This window comes from Pelophylax lessonae (assembly GCF_965119305.1).
Source record: "Pelophylax lessonae genome assembly, chromosome: 3".
In the NCBI taxonomy this organism is placed as follows: Eukaryota; Metazoa; Chordata; class Amphibia; order Anura; family Ranidae; genus Pelophylax; species Pelophylax lessonae.
Genome location: NC_138770.1, coordinates 383,623,573 through 383,646,616, shown reverse-complemented (window position 1 = coordinate 383,646,616; position 23,044 = coordinate 383,623,573). Strand labels below are relative to the sequence as shown.

The 23,044-nt window shown below is 37.3% G+C and overlaps 1 protein-coding gene across 1 annotated transcript in view; it reads left to right on the top strand.

Moving 5' to 3' along the window:
- The window catches only part of ASCC3 (activating signal cointegrator 1 complex subunit 3), a 1,118,804-nt gene that overhangs the window by 979,629 nt on the left and 116,131 nt on the right, over nt 1–23,044 (top strand). The window contains exons 34-35 of the mRNA XM_082251201.1: nt 8,161–8,272; nt 14,156–14,290. Of these exons, the coding sequence (XP_082107327.1) occupies nt 8,161–8,272; nt 14,156–14,290 (247 nt within the window). The remainder of the gene's footprint in view (nt 1–8,160; nt 8,273–14,155; nt 14,291–23,044) is intronic.

Below are 23,044 nucleotides of genomic sequence, written 5' to 3'. Positions count from 1 at the left end.
TAGCAAAAAAAGTAACTCACATGCGTTTTTAAATTCGCGAAATTTTTTGCGATCGCCTGTAAATACCAAAGGGGGATTTATCGTGGGTTCAGGAGACTGTGCAGAGGTAAGTTGTGTCAGTCTAATTACCTGCTGCGACAGAGCCTGATTGTCGTTTTTCAATTCAGCAAGTGCGTGTATTAACGCAGATACCTGCTGTTTTAATTGTGTCACCTGAGTGGCTACTTCTGCTGAATCCATTTTTTAGGTTCGTTCAATCTGTAACGCTCCTTGCGTTTCTTATAAGGTGTGGATTTTCAGCTGCAGAAGTAGTTCCACGTCAGTAGTCATGTAGGAGATATGCTGAGATACCAATCCCAACCTCAATGACTCATCATGTATGGAAGGTCTTATTTCAGCCAGTAAATACACACAGTAATTAAGCTGGTTCCTAGTGTGACTTTATATACATGTGGGAAGACAATGATAAAGGTCTTAGGGATAGGTTTGAGTGGAAGTGGTAGGTGACAGACACTTGAGGTGAGACAGTGCAGATGGATGCAGGAAGGGTTAGCGATCATGTATGATAACAGATGACAGAGTAGCAGGTGCATACAGGAGAGATCAACCCAGTGCAGGAAATAGAAGCAGTAGCCTCAAGAGCTAGCAATCTAGTTATGCAGATGTAAAAGACAGTCCTTGCTATGCAGAGCTAAATAGTGTAAGCCTAGTACAAGTCTATAGAGATTTCCCCTGTGGGGTACTTAGCACTAATAGCGATAGCCGAAGGATCGCTCAGGAGATGCGGATGATCCAGTAGCAGGATGCAGGGATCAGCGCAGCGAGGTTCGCCAGCGAGGAGAACTTGCAAGCATGGAAGCTTCAAGCAAGATTAGTATCCAGGTACTGGTGTTTGAACGAACACATGTGAGTGAGAACCGACGCCCTAAATAGCCATCTAGTCCGGCGCTGGGTGATGACAGCTTCAGCCTTAAAGGGAAACACACCTATATGTGTTTCTTCTGTCTAGGTAGATGGAAATCACCCGGAATAAATGTGATAGGAGGCACTGAGAGTGCCAGAACCTTACAGCAGTCCACCTTTATCAAGTAAATAACTAGTATGCACTTCTGTTATCACACAACTGCAGTTCAAACATTATCTTTTTGCTTTATGACATACTAATGATTACCTCTGGTAATGACTGTAATTCAGTTTCTGACTGTTATAACCATTCTTTAGTTTTCCTTTCTCCAGAAAGAAGCAATGGCATGTGTGACACGAGGAATTAAGGGCAGATAAAATCTCATAAATGAGGTTTATAGAAAGCATTATATTGACTGTACATTTCACTCTGAGCTGAAAGTAAACAGTCACATAATAGGAAAACAATATATTTAATAAAATGACGTATTTTTATATAAAGCCATATCTTTACATATTTTCCTATTTTTGTGCCGGGAAACACTGTTCTTTCATTTTAATACTGATCTTGAAAAGAAAATAATAAATTGTTCACTTTTAGAAAACCCTGTAAGTAATTTAAGTGGTCAAAGGCTAAAAACAAGCATTTTTTGTTTTGTGGTATCTTGGGTTTTATGTGCATTACGTGCGTTAACTAAATAGATCATATTAGAGAGTTCTCATACTTACATAAATGTGTCAGTCTTATTTACATATATGTTACCATGAGCGGCAGTCTTTTTCAATTTACACTCTTGAAATCTGTATACATTTAGGATATTTCCTGCTCTTAATGCTGTATAAAGAAAAAAAAAAAAAACTTTTTTCTTAAATAGCTTAATGGGTACAAGTATTTGTATTTCTTACTTGATAGTTTACACCTCTGTCTTTTAAATTGCTTTTCTCTTACGTCCTCTGACAGTCGTCGCCCACTCATACAGTCTTACTCCTGTGGATAAGACCAATACCCAGTAGCGAAGACTGTATGAGTGGGCGGCGACTGTCAGAGGACTCAGAGAAAATAATTTTACGGTAAGTTCTTACAAAAATTCTATTTTCTCTTACGTCCTCTGACAGTCGCCGCCAACTTTTAAGATTATAATTTAACTGTAAACCTGTTTTCTAGTCTCCAATACGTGCTTAAGATTTCAATCTAGCGTTACTAAAATAGGGTCATTAGGGAGAACCTTTTACTTGCTAATTTTTTTAAAAAAAACTGTACCCCATAAAGCCTCAAATAAACATACTTTTAAGAAAGAATTGCAACTAAATCAAACTCAAAGTAGACCTGTCATAAACCATCCGTATTCAAACTGAGCATATGATTTAAAGATACACATGCAGACCTTTTGACCCCACATGTCAAAATGATCATTAGATCTAGAGTTTTTAATAGCTGAACTCAGATTATACATTTTCCTGTAATTCACTCACCAAATCCCATAACTATTTACCTGTAATTGAACACTTAATTACCCAGTAGGTGGGGGCAGAGCTAATATTGACTTTTACAGAAAAAGTCTAGATTTGCTTATAATCTCCGCTGTCTATATCTCTAAGTTTAATGGTATGTGAAGACAACCTCTTAAGATGAAATTTATAATTAGCTTAATTTTGAATTAGCCAGGGTTTATTTCAGCATAGTTCTGGATTTAGGTGGAGGTCAGATAAATGAGCATAATTCCAATTCTTTTTTCATTCATTCCATTACGTATCACGTGCCAGTTTGGCTAAGCATGCACTATAGTGTTAGCCCATTTTTATCAGTGTTATGAGCTTGGTACACAAAGATGTTTACTCTTTGCTCCAAAATGTTGACTCCTAACATTAAATGGGAAAGCTGTTCGAGGAAACTAATTGCATGTTCAGTAACAGCTAAAAAAAAAAAAAAAAAAACACTGACACAATTAACTTTTATTTCTTCAGAATTTATTGCAACAATTATACCAGGTCATGCAACTGTCAAAATTATAAACTTTTTATGTATTTAAATTACTTCTAATTGTGTCCTTAACAAATATGACAATATCGTCTATGCCTTTTTCAAGGATGAAGAATTGCCCTAGAGTCCTTTATAATGATGTTGTCAATACATAAGCTCATCAGTTCTGTAAGGTTTATTTTTAGACTTTGTTGGTTGTAATGAGGGATTTTCTATGAAGAACATAAATATTAACCAATCATCACTTTTAATATTCTCTTAGAAGTTTGTAGCGTTCCGTCCTTATGCTACGGACAGCAAAATTAAATTCATTCTCTGCTGCGTTTTAGGCTGTTTACATTTATATACTTGTGTAATTTTTTATGGTACAGAGGGGCTTGTTATTTCCCCCCTTAGAATACTAATAGAAGTTTGACTGTCTAGCCCATGTGCTAGATTCTGTTAGTATAAAACTGCCTTTGACTTTCACACCTCTCAGGGGACAAGTAATTGTTGTGTTCAAACAGCCTGTAATTGTGATCCCGCTGGCTTTCTCAGTACGCTTCTGGCTATTAGAGTCATTAAACAACTCAGCACCTGTTAACAGCATTGTAAATATTCAACCCTGCTTGTATGCTGCTTGAGACCAATATCGAGAAGGCTGGCAGAGCTCAGCTTCATAAATTAAAGCTTCTGACAAGTCAATTATTGTAAAGCTGGGTTTCAATGTGAATTAAATGAAATAACGTGGTGATAAAATGGTAGGCTGTCTGTTTACAGCAAGGACAAAATAATGACTGGATGATTCAATGCATCTAGGCATAGTGGTCATACTTTAGCTAAAATTATACACTCATTCTTTTGCCAGAAAACATTTTTTTCAATAGAACAGTGGAAACTTAACAAGGAACCAGACTAAAATGCCATTCTAATATGAAGTAGAAGGATTATTTTTATTTGTGCTCCTTAAGAAGAAACTTCTGGTATTAGAGGGAGGAGAGGAGTTCCAGGTTCTCACAGTGCTCTGTAAATGTGTAGAGCCTTCACTGATACCACGGTGATGGCGTTTGTTGTCACTGAAGAAAGAGCTACATGATCTGCACGACAGGTAGGAGGTGGGTCTTTCTTTTTTTTTTTTTTTAAAGAATCCACACTAGGACACAAGGAAATATTAGGAAAGCTTTCCACACTAGACTGCTAGGAATATTTTGTTTTGGGAAAGGGGGGGAGGGTACAGAGGGTACCGCAGCAGAGAAAGGCTCTAAAACGCTCAATGATATCTGATTGCTGGTTACAGATCACCAGTGCTTGTGTGAGGGTGGGGATTATTACTCCAGACAGCAACTCACTACAAGTTGATGGGGAGTTATTGTTCCAGACAGCCACTGACTACCAATACGTCTTACCACAGTGTCCCTTATCTCCAAAGTTGCTGGCTATTTTATTACATTCTTTTTTTTTTTTTTAAGCTAGACTGAAAAGCATATAATGGATCGGTTTCGTATTTTTAAAAAATTATTGTGCATGAGTGTTGTACGTGTCTGTTAGACTGTCACTTGTGGTATAGTAATTAAAGCATATTTTGTGGGAACAGGAACTATAGCATATAAAGGTTGTGCATACAAGTAGTAGACTTGGATTTCATATTTGTGTTTTGTTTCTGGGGTGAGCGTCATCTTTATGTAACTTTCTTTAATGTACACTGTTCCAGATACTATATTGCTATACATTACAATATTACAATAGTAGAGTTATCTAAGTTAGCTTTGTGTTTAGGAACAAGATTAGGTGTTGGGTATAAACTTGGGCTACACTTTCAGGTCTAGGTCCGGTGACCTAATTTCTGTCCCATTAGGATGATAGGGATAGTATCCCAGGTAGGACAATAATACAAACCTTTCCCCTGCTCTATCTAAACCTAAAAAATTAAAACAAATGTGGACATCACAGCAAAATCGGTAAGCTTCACTATATTGCATTTTTGTTTTTGGGTTTATTACCTTAAGTACAACAACCCCCCCATAATCTAAGTGAAAAAATATTGAAGGTTTAATTTCGGTTTTCCAAACAAGTCACATCCTTCATCTCAAAAGGGGCATTGTGTTCAACTCCTGGGGTTCTGCACCTGTGCATCACAAGGATTTTGTGGTTTGTTTTCTGGATCAGCCAGTTCTAGCTGTTTGCCACAGCTTCATTTAGGTAATCCAAAGCTGTTGTTTTCCAGAGCGGTCTCCTGCTTCCAGCCTGCTTCTTCAAATTTTCTTGCCACTGCAGTTAAAAACGAATAACAGTTTGAACCTAGTGATTAAAAAATCAAATGAACATTCTTAAAGCAAAAAATAATAGTGTACAGCCAGCTTAAAGTCGATGTAAACCCTCACACATACCCAGTGAAGTAAACATTCTCAGAATGTACACAGATATTAAACAAATTCCCCTACATACATTTTATTTGTCGGCTGTCTTCAGCTTTCTACACTGTTTAGAAAGTGAACATTGTGTTAGAACTTCTTCTCCCTGTTCCAGCACTGGGTGTGGAGTCTTGGCATACTCTGTGTGACAGCTGATTGGAATAAAAGCCACACCCCCTCCACATAAGCAGACAAAGGAAGAAACATGCAGAGCTGTGCTGTGAATAAACCAGCTCTCTGCTAATCTATCTCTATATACCCACACGGCACAAATTTCCAGCTGCTTTTATCTCCTGTGCCGGAGTACTTGTCAGAAGTTATCATGTTGATAGCAGAGGAACAGAGCAGCAGAAAGACACAGGAATTAGGGCTTTGAAGAGAGATAAATAAACACTACAAATATATGTGCCCAGATCAAACTTCATGAATGGAGTTTACATCCACTTTAGTAGAGACCTTACAAAACAGGCTGTTAGAGTACATACTTGTTATAAAATGTTCCTGAAACCCAGGGCTTTTTTTCTCAGAGAATAGGTGCAGGTACTCTCCACTTCCGAATTACCTTTTGTCTTCGCCCTCTAAACTCCTCGAAATACCGTCTCTTGGTTCCACCCACTACCAGTATCGCCCCTTTTTAAAAATCCAGAACCAAGTTGCATTTTGTGCTGCCAAGTAACATATATGGAATTTGTTAACAATAACAAGAAATGCAGTAAAATAGATCCCATATAGCAAATAACAATAGTTCCCCTCTGCATAATACATCTCCCAGCAGCCAGCAACAGTAGACCCCTCCCTGAACAGTAGATCCCCCAACAACAATTGACCCCCCCAACAACAATTGACCCACTCTAGCAACAATAGACTTCCCCAGCAACACGAGACCCACCCACAAAACGAGTTTCCCCCAGCAGCCAGCATTAATAGATCCCCCAGCACACCCCAGCACCTCTTACCATTACATACATTTAGCCTGTAGGTGCCGGAACTAAATTCTATCTGAAAAAAAGCCCTTCTGAAACCTAAATTTCATATAGTGATTAATGTGGCAAAGGTGTAATTTGGAGGAATATATATTATAAGTTGCTCAGCCAATATGATATCTGTAGCAGACGTTTGCTGCAATGACAACTGTCTAGGAAAAGATGTGTTGCTGTATAGTAAAACTGCAAGGAATTGGTTGCTTTTTTATCTTTTTTGGGGGAAACTAAGGCAAAGTTTAGAGGAACAAAGATTAGAAGCATAGCAATCAGCATTTGTAGTCAAAGTATGCAGTCAAACAACAGGCCTCTCAGGCAACAAAGAACCTGAAGATATCAAAATGATACATATGTTTCAGCAGCCAGATCATGCATGCACTCAGTCTAATTGCAGAAAGGGAAAGCTCCAGAATGTTTGATCCCACAGTCCAGTGAATAAAAAGCATGTCATAAAATCCTTAAAGTGGTTCTAAAGGCTCAAGGTTTTATAGCTTCATTCTATGCACGAAGGTAGAAAACGTTCTCTGTACAGCAGCCCCCACCCTAATAGTTACCTGAGCCCCATCACTATCCAGTGATGTGCACGAGAGCCTCAGATCTCCGGGGACTCTCCCTCCTCATTGGCTAAACCAGCATCAGGCGCGAGCCTGCTTGGGTGCCTCCATAGCAAGCTGCCTGCTGTGGGGGCAATCGGCAGGATGGAGGGGCCAGGAGCGTCGGCAAAGGACCCACAAAGAGGAGGATCGGGGCTTTTCTGTGCAAAACCACTACACAGAGCAGGCAAGTATAACATGTTTGTTCTTTTTTTTTTTTTTTTTTTTTTTTTAAAAGCCCTTATTATCAGTTTAATCACTGTTGTTTAGGATGCTAACCAACCACCTTGATAAAATGAAGCCTTATTCTGTCACTCTTACCCACTAGTTTGGCATGAAAAATGTTAATTCATAATGGTTAATATTGTTTTAAATTAAGGACCATCTCATGCCTATTTAATAGTCGCTTTAGGGCCTATGCTGATGGGTTTTTGTTCACCTCAAGCGGGTTTTTATTCTAAGTCAATGGGAATGCAACATCTATTTGAAGCAGGTCAGAAGGAGGTCAGCTGTAGGTTAAATGTATCTGTCTATGAATTAATTCTGAATAATCTCAGAAGCACCTGAAACTGATTTCAAACCTATGCTATATAAACCCATTTCACTCTCCCATTAAAGGATTAGTTCACGTTTCACAACATACTACATGTTACACCCATATCCAGGGTGTCACATGTAACTTGTTACTGAATGAGCAGACTCCGCTGATCCACGCCCCCCGCAACCTCCCTACCCCTTCTCCCTGGAGTCCACCGTTGTGACAGTGGGCCAGGGATCTTCTCCTCGCATCTGCTGTCACAATTATTTTCAAAACTGCGCTGCTCAGTGCTCCGCCCACCCGGTCCCATCATTCATTCACAGTCTTCTGTGAATGGGAGAACTATAACTGCCATCAGCCATTGCAGCTGATGTGTTGTAGTCTTTCCAGCGTGGGACAGACGCAGCTTCGGACCAATGCTGCATCCAACTAGGTAAGTATAATTCCAAAAAAAAAAAGAAAAATCTAACTTCTCTTATAGCAGTACATTCAATTAGCTTAAGCGCACCCTTTATGTATTTAGTGAAACATATCTGTAATGAATGCATTCATCTGGTTTGCCAGATAAGTACATTTTTGGCCATGTGGCCCATGGTAGATTTGCAGGAATCAAACCAAGTTGGTGAGTAATCTGCACAAGTCCTCAACAATTTATTAACTGAACAAAAACTAGAAACAATGTGCAGAACCAGTTTTTAATATCACGTCAAGTTCTATGGCTTGAGTTACTGTAGCAAACATTTGTTATAATGATTTTCATGTTTGTTTCTTTTAGCTACTACAATTTGGAAGATGTTGGACACGATACTATGAATAAGTTCCTTTCAAACCTTGTGGAGAAATCACTTATTGACCTTGAGTGCTCATACTGTATAGAAATTGCAGAGGTAAGATCTCTTATAGATCAACATTCATTAATTCTATTTATTTACAATGTTTTGTGGGTTGAGAGCACTTTCAGATTATCGTTAGGCAATGTATAAACCAACCGATGAGCAAGTAGTAGAAGTAATACTAAGATAGGCTATATTTGGGTACCTCATCCATAATTATTGTAATCAAAAAATAAAATTAGAACTTTGCAGACTTTACTGGTACCAGAGAAGGACAATGAGACAAAATTGAATACAAATTATATTTATTACAAAAAATAGTTTAAAAAACAATCATGAAATAGGTGCCTAATTGGATGATACAGGCCATACAGTCAAGGCTGCAACAATATTTCTTTGCTAAATATTGCTAGAGGCCAACATGTTTCACAAAAAAAACTGCTTCCTCAGGACCTCAATATCTTGTCAGCAAAGAGCATTGGCCTATCCTAGAAGGAAAAGCACAATAATACATTTTAAATAACAGACATCATCATTCATTGCGACATGCTGTACCCAGTGAGTCCACTTACATGCACTCCCAAAAGCCCAGATAATGATGGCGATGTGCCGCATGGCGTACAATAGCGGTATGTTGCATGGCCAAAAATACTAGAAATCTTTCAAAATGTAGTTCAATCCTCATATATAGAGGAAACAGAGGGGAATAAACCGCTACCCAGCCAATGAGTCTATGGCTGACTTTGAAGAGAAACCAACATCAGAGTCTGGTACTTAATTAATTAGTAATTCCCAGAAAGAGTCAGCACAAAACATAGACCGAAAATAAAGCACTAGATTAGGATATTCAATCCCCCCAGAGATAACATTGCCTGTAGTACCCTAGATAATAAAAGGTTATAATCATGTAACCTAATAGCACAGCCTTGATGTTTGAGGATGTGGCATTATAAACCGATTAGTACTTGAGAGAAATAGAGATACAGTATTTTTCTGCCCACTTTTGTGTGTGACAAATAACTTATTATAGGTATGGGCGGATGTCTATAAGTGCCTTTCCACAATTGGACTGGCCAAAGATAGAAAAGCCACCTAGGGATGAGAACACAACTATGTACGTTCTTTTTTTAGTATAGTTTAGTTTATTTTTTTTAACTATTTTCTTGTAATAAATATATTTTTTATTCAAAACAGATGTTTTGTTTTATCATTCTGAAATTAGTCAGATCAAGGTATATTTGAAACGGAGTACTATTGGCAGAATTATTTGTGATGAATGGAAGTGTGTCAAAGTCTATGAGGGCAACTTACTGGATCATTATAAACCCTTGTTATCACATCCCTGTAATCACTTGCAGATTATTCACTGCTGCATGTGCAGAAATTAGTATAGACTTCATTTTGTGCTTGCTTCATTCCCATTTTGATGACGTTGGTATGGGGATTGACGGTGTGAACAAGGAAGGGTTAAACTAGATAAAACGTGTCTTTTTTCAACTTGACTAACTATGTAAATTTATAATGAGGCTGTCTTATTAACATTTGCTCTCAGTCAGACATCTACCTGTCATTGACTATCTTAAGGTTGATATATAGCCAAAACCTTTATTTTGTATTTTTGGATAGAGTAGGCAAGGGTTACAACCTCTTTCATGCAATTATTATCTTTTTCTTTTTTCTGTCTTGTGTACGAGGCGAATTTTCCTTCTCAGACACAGAAAGTGTCAAGTTAGCGGAATTTCGTTCTGCATGTATCCAGTCAGGCAGGCCCTTGTACTACCTTCTTGTTGGTAGATGTAACATGTGGTGAGCTGTAAGCATTGCAGTCTGATTGTACAATCTCCTTTAGATGTAAAAAGAAGTGTGTAGTGCAAGGGCTGCCTGACTGGACACAAATTGATCGTTTAATAATTTGGGTATGCTGTTGTATTACACATTAGCTCTGAATTTGACTGTGTATAGTATGGTATGGTCAGATTGAAATGTGTATGATGAGATTTAGACAGTTGTTCCATGAACAGGCGTCCCCATTGGAAGACTAAAATTGGAATTCCCCTCACATTCCTCCTTCTTGATGACTATGGCCACCAGTAAAAATAGACAAGTTTTCTACGGTTTCCTCCCCAGTTAGGACACAGACAACAATAAAAATGTGGCAAAAAAAAAACAAAGTTTAGCAAGGCATACACTTTAATCCTTATTCTAAGGGTAAAATTTTGTTTTCATAATAGGACCTTTCACATCGTATCCATTGTTCAACTTTTCATAGACCAGAGTACAGACCTGGCTTATCACTGCATTATCAGTTCTGTAACACCTTGCAACTCAGCTAGTTATCAAATACAGCCTACGTGTTATTCAAGAACTCTGTCTTAATTTTCTGTCCTTAAGGGGACAAAGTACATGTACTACTTTGTCCCATGTTCTTAGGTACATAGCTACGAGATCAGACAGGGCTCCAGCCTTCTTTCCCCACAGCAAAGTGACTATGTAGCAGGTAAGGGGACAGCTGCTTGATAACCAGCCCTTGTTCAGGGCTCCAAGCACTTGCCCCAGACGAGTGCTGGCAAAAGCCATGCCTTTCTGCTGTTTATAAAAATGTTACATACCGCTTGCAAGAAATCACAGTGTAGACACCCTTTTTTTTTCACTTCTTTGTGGCAGTCACTTGATTTGTCTGATATGTGTCAATGATGTTTATCAGCAGTAGGGAGTCAAGGTTTTAAACTTTATTTTAGCTTTTCCTTCTACTTTAACTCTAAAACCAAAACCTACGATTTGTTTTTTATTATTAATTTGATGCTGTAGCAATTTGCTCCAAAAGTTGTTTCTTCTGTGCTGAGATCACAGCTTTAATAATCTTCTCTAAAATGGTCTGATGCTAAGAGGTAATGCTCAAGTTCGGTCATATATTGCCACCTTGACTAAGGTTTCTCAGTGCTTTATCTTTTGCAGTTCTTTACACTCAAAACATTGTCTCGTGGTTGTGCCAGAATTACTTGTATAATTTATCATTTTAACTTACAAACATGGATAACTTTAAGGTGCTACTTAATTTCAGGTACAATCAAATATGGAAGATTAAACTTTTTGGAACTACATTTCCCATGATACTCAACTACACTGCAGAGTGCATGAACATCATGGTAAATGTAGTTCCAAAACATCTGGGGTACCAAGGTTTGCCATCACTGGCCTAGACAAATGGAAGCAGTTTTAATTGACTTTTAGGAGAAAATCTAAATAGTCAGATTTTCTCACCCAAATATTGCATGGGGACTTTTGATTAAGCCAGGATCTGGGTGTTTATAGCTAACCTTACAGTATACAGCAATCACAGTTTTGTAAAGGCAAATATAACTTAATGTACCCATTGTTGTGAGTCTGATGATAGCCTGATCCTGGCATTTAAAGTCAGATTGGGTGAAGGTTTTCAGGAGAAATGGTGACTGGCCCTGTTAAAAAGATAGCCATTGTAGCTTCCCCTTTCATGCATTTCTGTGTATAGCAATGAAGTAAGAACGTACATGTCTACCCACATGGCTGTCCTGAAGTTTGGTTTGTTGAGACTAAAAGCATGTTTTAGTCTCAACAGTCGGTATGTTTTTATTTTTGAATTGTGATGTCTAGGCTAACAATGATGCAAAAGTTAGTATGAGGAATATACTGTACATACACACACACACACACACACACACACACACATATATATATATATATATATATATATATATATATATATATATATATATATATACACACACAGAAAGAAAAGAAGGGACACGATCTCCAATGCAAACGTTTACTGAATAGTATTCTCCATACAGTACCTGAAAATACGTGGCTGCTTATTTTCACATATTGTATGGAGAATACTATTCAGTAAACCTTTGCATTGGAGATCATGTCCCTTACCACTTACTCAACCCTGAAAAGGAGGCAAATTACTGAAGGAGTGTTTTCTCCCTCTCTTTAAGTGTGACCCAGCTGGAAACCGCATGGGACCACATTTGTTGCAAAGTGATAATGAAGGTAAAACAAACCCAAAATGTTATATACTGCATATACTGCATTATCGCATTACAGATAAAAATCTTCCTATACGTGTACCTGTCTCATATAGAACTGCACCTTTTAAAGGCACAAGGACATCCTTGCCCAGAACCGGTTTCATACGTACCGGAATCAAAACTAACCACCAGGGGAGATTCACATGATCTACCCCAGATATGAGACACGGCCCATGTAAGTTCAATAACATACCTGTAGAACCACTATCAACTTTGTAGCTGAATCTCATAAATATATATATATATATATATATTTTTTCAGGAAACCGCATGGTTCTCGCTGTGCTAAAGAGGGAGCCATTTCAACACACAAGGATTCAAAGAAAACAATATGTATGTACTATTTTTGAAAAATTCACCACTATTATTTAATTCACAAAAGTGGTGATACTTAAAAATATTTAACAAAAATCTGCATTTTACCAACAGAAATAGTGACAATCAACCTTGAAAAAGGCCCATTTAAAGGCCGAAACGCGTAGGATATAGGAGACACCTCTGATCTGAACCACCCAAGCCTAACAGCAGGGAAAGACAGAGATATACCCTAAAAAGTCACTATTTCTCACATGTCACTAACCCTCCTCCTATTACACAACCTCACAAGGGTCTATAACCCTTTCACGCAACTGTACTTCACTGTACATATGTTTTAAGAATTAAACATTTATTATTATTATTATCATTATTATCATTTAGTTATTATTAGCAATTTTTGCTTGTACTTTCTCTTATACCCCATACCTGCCTTAAAAGTCCCACTTCTTATTGGCCTGAGGTACCAACAAACCGATACAATACTCAACCAGGGACGACGGCAAACCCGACTACACATAGGGTCATAGAGATCAAAAACCCCCTCTACATGATTACATTGCTATCACTTAGCATTTTCCTTTATGTACTTTGCACTTGTTTATATATTCAAATCTATTAGTCTCCCAATTTATTGAATTTGATAGCAGCACTAGTCTTCTTTTTTTTTTTCTTCCATCTATTTCTGTAGTGTATTTGATAATAACTCTATCCTTTTCCCTTTTTCGTCTGATACATAAGACATGAAAGCAAATTAGTGGTATAAGTACAGAGGAGTCCGTGCCTAATTAGGAATATTTCATGACTTCACACTGTATGCTGAAGTATAAATGATAGTTGTAAAGAGAAGGATCAATTAACATTCAAATGTCTCTAAGGTATAAATTAAACATGAAAAATATGTGCTGTTAAATACAAAGCAAGAAAAGTGTCAAACTGCTATGTATAGCTATTTTGCTTTAGAAGAAAATCTACATCAGAACTTTAACATAAAGCAGGGTTACATGTTGTTCCCCTGTGTTAAGCAAGGCAATCTATTGGCCATTTACAGTAGTGATCATTAATTATATTAATGTTTCTTGAACAGGTTCTCTAGGTTAGAAACTTTAGAACAGATTTACAAATAACGATTTGTTTACAAAAACTTTATATAGTGCAGCTTATTGCCAAACACGAAAAGTAAATGTGGGGTTTACAATACACTCTAAGGAAAAAGGAATATCTTGAAATATCTACTTTATTTGTAATGAAGAAATTAGGCATTACATTTCTATTGCTCAGCAAATGGATGGTTTGTAAAAACATCCAAAATATAGACTAAGTTTCTAAGTAATTCAATTTCATCTACATTAGGTGCTTTATTTCCTTGCAAGAACAAAAGGTAAATTGATTATCTGAAAATACGGAATGCTGAGATTACAGTATTTTTTACGATTTTGCTTTATAATTAAAACATAAATATCAGATTTGTACTATTTGCTAGATAGAATCGAAAAAGCCTGAATGCAGTATGGTGAGTAGAGATGCCATTTATCTTTTTGTTTATTTTTAGGATAGTCGTGGTATTGAGCCACAAACCTATGGGCGAATTGCTTCTTATTATTATCTGAAACACCCGACTGTTCGCATGTTCAGGGACCGACTGAAAGCAGATTGCACAGTTGAAGACCTGCTTTCTGTAATGACAGTAAGAAACATTTTTTATGTTTATATAGATTATTGCTCCTAATCTTATGCTTAATTTGCTATTCTAACTGCTTTTGTTTTACTTTGTGTTCTACTCTTCATTCAATACACATGTTACATAAGACATTAGATACAACATTAAAAATGTACTATTTGTAGTTCATCTTTTGTTCTTGAAAGATTATATGCATTCTTTGTATTTTACATTTAAAAACGATTACAGATACCTTGATTTTACAGTATGCTTCATTCTCACTCCTTAATGCTTTTCATGAACGTTTCCTGTATTTTGCGCTCCCTAATACATACACAAAAAGCTTTATTTTTCCAATAAGTATTAATAGAAATAGAGACAATAGTAGCAACATAATTATGTAGAAAAAATGTGTGTTTTATTAAAGCCAAAGGGGACATAGACAGGGCAATGTAGACCAAATAAAGTAACAAAAATAGTCGCCATCACTACAAGCTCATGAAAACAACAAGCCGCTAATAACTATTGAAAACACCTTCAAACGTCTCTAAAACAGTGTATCTCAGCTATCATTTTTATTTTAAGCTACCATTATCTCTACCTGTGGTCTTCTATGTGAATAACTGTTTATTTGCACAGTATAACTTAATAAGTATATATTTGTTGTTCTTGCAGGATCTCCCTTTTTTTCTTTACAGACTTTTATATGTTGGGTTCATCATTATAGATACCCTTTCATTGCCTTTATTTCTATATCTTTGATAAATTAATTTTGGTCTGCAGGATCTTCTATCTAACCTGTTGTATTAAAAAAATATTTCACTACAGGGCACTGTACCTTTATTTCGTATTTTAAATTTATTTTTTGTCAGCTGACATGATAAAGGTACTCTTCTTCCATTTTTCCTATTTCTTCCATAAAGTGTTCCATGTGATATTGCTGCCAAAAGGGCAATTGCAAGTCCCTTTGTGTTTTGGGTTAGTACAAGTTTTTTTATTGTACTAAAGATTTAAGACGTACCTTTATTTTCTGCCTAAAATGTAAAATGTTTCAGTAGTGGTTTTTTTTTGTTTTGTTTTTTTCCATTGGGATAGTGGATTGAATATGAATTTTAGTTCCACAGTAGGAGATTTAATTATTTAGGGCTATATGCTTTTTTAGCAAGCTAATCATTTGGTAGAGTTGAAATGTAGCAAAAGTACCCATCTGAAACCTATGAACCTTTCTCCCAACATTTTGTCTTTCTAGAGTGGAACTTTATCTAAAAGCATTCTAACAAAAAATGTTTTATTGCACAGGAGACTATTATACTATTGGAGCAATTTAATAAAGCATTTGTGATCCGTTTCTCACAAAGTGGCCATATTAGCAAGTCCTGTTCCAAATTAATGCAGGCCATACATCCGTTTTCTTACTATCTCCTACTCATGTAACATATTCAGGTAGTTCTTAAGTTTATCACTTTTACATTCTGGTGCTATGGCTTTGAAAAATTCCTTTAGAAATAACGTCTAATCTGCAATAAGAAAAATGGATGTAAATAAAATCTTGTTGGAGTTATGTGTATCATGTGTAGGTAGTGTATCACAGACAAAATTCTGCAACAAATTCATATACAATTTACCAACAGTTACATGAATCTGTGGCAAGTTGTGCCATTTGTTGCACAGACGGGAGACAGATTTTTGAAGATTGTCTTTATGAATTCCAGAGTGCTTGTAAATTTCTTTAGACTATAGACTGAGCTGAGCATGCAGATCTCAGTGTACGTTCTCTGCATTTTTGGTGCCAGAATGAATTAACTCCTGTGCAAATATAGGGAAGTCATGTCATTTTGTGCGTGCCAATCAAGATGGCTGAAGATTCCAAGCACGGAAGAAGATCAGATGAAGAAGTCAGTGTTAAGGAGGAAACTTGCAGGGATAGCATTCCTGGAGGAATCTTGCAGGGATAGCATTTCTGGAGCAATGGGTGTACGTGGACTTTTTTCCACATTAATTACAGTTTAAGTACTGAAAAATAGCTGTTGACCCAGAAATACTGTGAGCTCCAAACCTCTAGCTTGAGCTGACATCACTGCCTGTTTCAGTTGACATCTCTGTCTCTATTGCAATGAAAACCCAAGCAGAGTTATAAACTCTCTGCAGTTCTTCATTGGATTACAAAACTTCTTACTTATGTTATGAAAATGAGGATAAGGGTGTTAAGTAGTCTAGGCAGGAACAACTGGGCAGAGCTGACAACACTATTTGGGATTTCATTGCAACAGAATCACTGTGTTGTCCACTCTGGCTGTTGGGAAGTTGGGAGCACAATGGATTTTAGATCAATAAGTATTTTCTCTACTTGAATATTTTTAAAGGGCTAAAACATGTGGAAAAGTGCAGTTATTGCACTTTATTACGTTTTTTTTTTTTATATATATATATATTTTGTCCAGACATTCAGATTTGCCCAAGCTTAGTAGTATATCTCTAGAAGGCCTCTAAACACACCCTGTTTTTTTAAATAGATTTAGCTTAGCGCTAATTAGTAATTACATTATTTTTCGAGGTGTCCCCATTAAAGGTGTAAATTGAGAGGTTTTATGAATCCGATTCTTGCAAAATAAATGATACAGCATTTTGGAGACTTTTTTCCCAGGATTTTTTTATTTTTTTATGCTGCGTGATTTAATGAGCTTCCTAATTAAGGCAATTGCTTCACACATCCATTGTCAGCTAGTATCATTGCATCTGTCTGGTGCTAATGCCTTTTCTCTACTTATGGAAGCATTTAACAGTTTTGGCAACAGGGAATAACATGCCATGGGGTAAATAGGCTAATTAGCTGTAAGTGAAATTGTCAGGGGAGAATGACACAAAAAGTAAAGTAGGATGCTGTGAATATACAGAAAGATTACAGCATGATGTTGAAAATTCCTGTATTGAAAATGTATTAAATGGTAAAAGACTTGCGTTTTGCATGTTCGGCTCTTTCTCTTTTTTTGGACAAGCCACCAGCAGGCTGATCTGTTAACCTGACCTCCCTGCTCTTCCATCTGCTATGAAGTCATTTCATTGCACATATACTGGAGGATGGGCACGCTTCTACAAAACACACAAAGCAGTTTATACTAACTTTAGATTCATGCAGTTAATCTAAACAGTTAATAATACTAATATTAGTTCTACGGTTTGATATATTGTTACACCTATATATCAGTGAATATTTTAGAATTTTAATGTATTTTTCCCTCTTTTCAAAAAATGTTGGCTATTGAGTGTTGCTGAACAGATCTACTGCATGCAGTAATAATGTGGTAATCATTTTCTATAGCTGTCCACACAACCAACAAAATCAGTAAGTGATCTATTACTACTAGCAGGAAAACACTGTGCCTGGTCAAATCTTTAGCAGCCAGATTTAGATTGTTTTCTCATAGAGCTTCTATTATGAACTGCAGGCTCTATAAAATTATTCTTTACAAAAATAAATACTGCAAGAAGTTAAAAAAAAGTACTCAGTGTTTGGGAGAAGATTCTTTTTCTTCAAAGCCTAGGTCCAGTTCACACGTCATTGGAAGGTGCCTGGGCATATACTTATAAAGTCATTTAAATGTGCACCAGGTGCCAGGTTTTTAGCTGAATAGAAGTATACACATGTCACGACTAAACAAATTCTCAAAAAATAAAAATTCATCCATGTCCAATACGTATTGGTCCTGTAATCCATGGTTTATGAAATTGTTTCTTGCTTTGTTTTTCCCCCTTATTTTAATTTCCTCCATGAACTCCTGAATCTTTCCTTTTCCTACTCACTTTAATGTGTTTGGAATGAGCAGTGCACATTTGTTGCGGTCATGTTCACTGCTCCATGGTCCATAACCCCTAGCCCATCATGGCAGCGAACAAGAGAGGGTGGCTACATTACAACATACAGTGGGAGCATGAAGAACATTCTAGCAGGAACTTAAATCACAGCAGCAAAAAAAAAAAAAAAAAGCTAATTTGAAGGAGGGAGCAATAAAAGGGAATTTTTAAATGTACGCATACATACATGAATAGAATTTTCTTTTTTTTAGTTTAGTGTCGCTTTACGGTAATTTTTTTTATTTTTCTTTTTAATTATTTATTTTTTTCTTCTATTTGTTTGAAGAATGGTGCCTGCTGACTGTCTTGCCATTAACGCCCCTTCTCTTTCTGCTCAGTTAAATGATGACATGGCAGTTGGAAACTAAAAAACACGAATGCTAAGTGCACTGAGCACTGCACTGGTCACTTTAGTGATTTATGCGGTGGGGAAACCACATGCTGAAGATGAATGTCAGGGTAGAAAGTCATGCAGTCCAGCAGGTCATAGATTGAAATGATATAAATGATTAACATTTTTTTTATTATTGTTATGCCTAAAATATAATTCTGGGGCGTAGGTTTGTGTAATGCCATATTGCTTTATTTTGCTTAAAAAATGCAGTGTTTTTTAATTAATTTAACAAGGGACATGGCTTTGGAAGAAAAGAGTCATATGTTATACAGTAAATATGTAGGAAGGCATTACCATTGACAGTATTAAAATAACAAAAGATAAACTGTCATTCAAAGGTGTAAATAAAGCTTGAGGTTATAGAGCCAAGACAGTAGGCAGAAGTATTGCAGACATACAATGGTAGGTGAACCATTCATAGCTAGTAGTTTGCTGCTATTTGCAGGTTAATGGATATCTGGGGATAGGTAGTGAACAATGCCGAGTAGACAAGTCTGATATAGTAGGCGATGAAGGGGGGGGGGGTGTCCCTGGGGGTCAAAGGGAGGTCTGGCAATAAAGTGATTAACAGATAATAGTTGGTGAGGTGGAGACAAAGGTGTTAGAGAGTAGGAGAGAGAGTCATCAACATGACGGGAGGGGGGTGAGAAGTGGTAGACCAATAGCTGCCATAGTTTAGTGTAATGTTCAATGCTATCCTGAAGGACTGCACTAATTTTAGCATAGATCATAGCTTTAGTAATCCTGTATTTTGTCTCCGTTATATTAAGAGAGTTAGTCTTCACTGCCTTCTTTATAGTTTATTTGGCTGTTGCTACTTGGATTAACAAAATTTGGTCCGGGGTGTGTACATTAGGCAATGATAGAAGGAGATTGGGAAGGATCACAGTAGAAGACAGTGTAGAGATATTTCTGAATATCTCTTCCTAAAAACCACCTAACGATGGGACAGGACCACCTAATAAGAATGGGTACCACTATCAGCACAACTCCGAAAGCTTGTCGTGGGTGGTTGGAAACAAATGTAGAGATTATAGCAGAAACTAGGTACCAACGGATCAAAACTTAAATAGCTTCTAATGCTCCAATGCTGCAAGTTTATTTTAAAGTGGATAGTACAAAAAATGACACATACCTTTTAACATGCACCTGTGCTTTGCCCCCCATATAATGCAAAACAACAGGTTCACAAAACTTTGCCCTTAGCCATCAGGTCATACTGAGACAGACACATTTTTGGTACCCTTGCACAAAAAGGGTCTACTATTTTTCTGAAATACCTTTAAAACTACAATAGTAATAAAAATCTTTGCTGTAATTTTTTTTAATCAACCTATTATGCTAAATAATCAAACAACTTAAAAAGGCATTGACAAAATGATGGAACCCGTAACCTAATATCTTGTTGCACAATCTTTGAAGGTAATCACTACAGACAGGTGATTTATAAAGCTCTTAATGAGAATTCTGCATTTGCCAATGGGACGATTGGGCCACTCTTCTTCAGCAAACTGCTCCAGCCCTCCCAGAGTTGAGGAATGCCTTCCCCAGGCTGCTTGTTTCAGCTTTTTCTATAAATGATTAAAAAGATTCAGATCAGGGCTCCTAGAATGCCACTTAATAGCCCAATGTTTTGTTCTTGGCTATTCTTGCATGCTTCTAGCTGTATATTTTGAATCATTTTCTGGTTGTAGAACCCAAGACCTGTAAATGAGACAGTGCTTTCTGACACTGAGCAGATTTCACTCTGAAGGTCCTTGATAGTCATAAGAATTCATTGTACCCTGTTCAAATTCAAGGTACTGTTTTCCAGACACAGCTAGACAATCCCAAAACATAACTCAGCCTTCTCCATGTTTCATTGTAGCTACTGTGTTCTTTTCATTAAAAACATCATATTTTCATCTGTTAACATAGAGCCGATGTGAATTTACAAGCAGCCCCATTTTTTGTTCTGTCGGTCCGAAGGACATTCTCCCAGAAGCATTGTGGCTTGTCAATGTAAATTTTAGCAAACTTGCAATCTGGCTTGTTTGTTTTTTCTTTCAACAGTGGAGGTGTCCGGCATCTTTTTTCTTTGAGCCCACATTCGCTCAAAGAGCGATGGATGGTGCAGTTCAGCACTGATTTACTTTGACCTTGGAGTTCAGCTTGTACCTTTTTAAAAGTTTTCTTTGGCTCTTTGTCTACCATATGCACTTTCCATCCAATCTGAAGAAGATTTTGCTCTTGTGGCCACATCTAGGGAGGCTACACTTCCCTTAAAGCATAACTCCACTTTTGTTGAGAAAAAAACATTCCTCTCTAAATGATCTATGTATATTGCAAGGATTATAACAACCTTTGTTGCAGATTCCTACCTTTTGTTATTCTGAAGAAATCCCTGTTTGTTCCTCTGTGCTGAGTGGGTCTAATGGGAGTGGTTTCATAAATATCTGTCAGCTGTGCAGCTGCAGGCCACTAATGAGGAAATCTGCTGGGCCTGCATCCCTTTAGACATGTTCCTATTGGGAGTGTCTCAACAAAAAGGACATTTTTGTTCCAGGGGATGCCAGAAATCTGACTTGTATCTTAGAGCAGACTTCTGGGAAAATTGGTGAGCCAATCACACAAGCTGGAAATTAGGTTTCTGGGGTGTGGTCAGTACACATTCTGTGTACAAAACAACTCCAGGTAGCCATATTGCATTCCAATTTCAGAAAATTACAGCGGCTGCAGATTGAAAAGCAAAGGTAATTTTTAATAACATTCAATTACAATATGACTTGTGCCGCAGTTGTATACGCTATATTATTTTTTGTTTATTTTCTTTTTTTTCCCCCCATGAAAGTGTAGTTACCTTTTAAAGTATAATTAAAGGCAAACCTTTTTTTTTAGTTTTGGATAGACTGGAGAGGGAATAGAAAGCCTGTCAGTTTTTATTGATTTCTGTACCCCTGTTAAGGGGATTCACCTTCTCTATTTGTCCTGTTTACCATTATCATTGAAAATGAAAGTTAAAGAAAATCCAAAATTTTAGGTTGTCGTCAGAAAAGTATTAGAGGAAAAATCTTCCAATGGGGACACTAATTCTGGTGACCTGGGGTTCCCAATAAAAATCTCTTAGTTTGCAAGTATTTCCTCTCACTTCCAGTTTGGCTATAGGACAGGAAGGGAAATCTCCACAATTGGACACAGATGGCAAAAAAAAATGACCTTTGCTTTTCAATCTGCAACCGCTGTAATTTTCCAGGCCTAGATGCTGCCAAGTTGTAAGTACCCCTATGAGGACACATTTTACAAACTTGGCAGGTCATAAACAGAAAGAAAAGGGTCAAATGGTTTTGCTAACTCAGGCTCAGCTTTTAGTCTCCTTGTGGGTTGTAGTTTTCCAATCAGGGCCCTAGTACCCTTTAATTTGACTTGCTGCCTTCCTCTGGTCTTTTAGCAAGTCATCCAACTTTTCCAGTCATTTCTTTCCTATATAGAAAATAATTTCTGCCACAGTGTCACATTTCATGGGCAGAAGTTTTATAGCCTTATTGAGGCCATATACAGCAGGGGTCAACACTGTGCCCCTTTCAGACTCCCTCTGTGCACCCCTCAGCTTTTGATTTTACCCTTGAGCCAGATGTAGTTCCTGGGGAAGAGGTAGTTGGTGAAGAGGAGGATCTAACATTATAGATGCAGTACACTCTTGCTTAGCATTGGAGCAGGTACCCTGAATCTGGTCACTCCCAAGATGTTCAGTACGAGGTCACCTATATTCCCTAGACCAGCTAAAACATCCTGGTTCATTCGCTGGTAGAGCCTGTCCTTTAAAGGGATTCACCCAGGGAAGTTATTGTTTCCTCTAAAACATTATACTGGACCAATTATATATTGAGAAAAGTTCCCTTTGTAAGTAGGAACTTCCTGTAGTAGATTCTGCCAACTACCGTAAGTTTATTACTGTCTGGATGAAATTCATGACCCATGACTCTAGCTCAGCTTTTGTCCGCAGCTGGTTTGACATTTGCTTATGGCCTTACACTACTGCCTGAATACCTTGGTAGATACAATTCCTCAGATTTCCAGGATTAGTCTTTTCTCTATCCACATGCAGAGTATTCTCTGGTTGAAATTCTGACTTATGAAGCTGGCAAGCAATAATTTCCTTGAGCAGTTACCCTTTGAAAGCAAACACCCATTGGCCCTGCATTGGATAAATATATTATGGCAATCACCATAAAAGGGTGCCCCCTATTCTCAAGGTGAGGGATGTTTGTCAGCCTTGTCGACCTTCTGGTCCCAATACATTTTGGACACAAAGGTCCAGAATGTCATTTCTATGGGCTAAAAACTGGATTTTCTTACTCCTCCAGGCAATATGCCATCAAACCTGTCCAATTCCTCATCATGACAGGCATACTTTTTGACTGTTGTCTAACAACTCTTGTCCCTACACTCCTGTCCCAAGAGGTCATAACCCCCAAACCAACAATTGTACACTTTCAAAGTTTTTACCTAATCCTCTTTGCAGGCCTGAAACCGAATGGGAAAGTCTGGCCCATTTT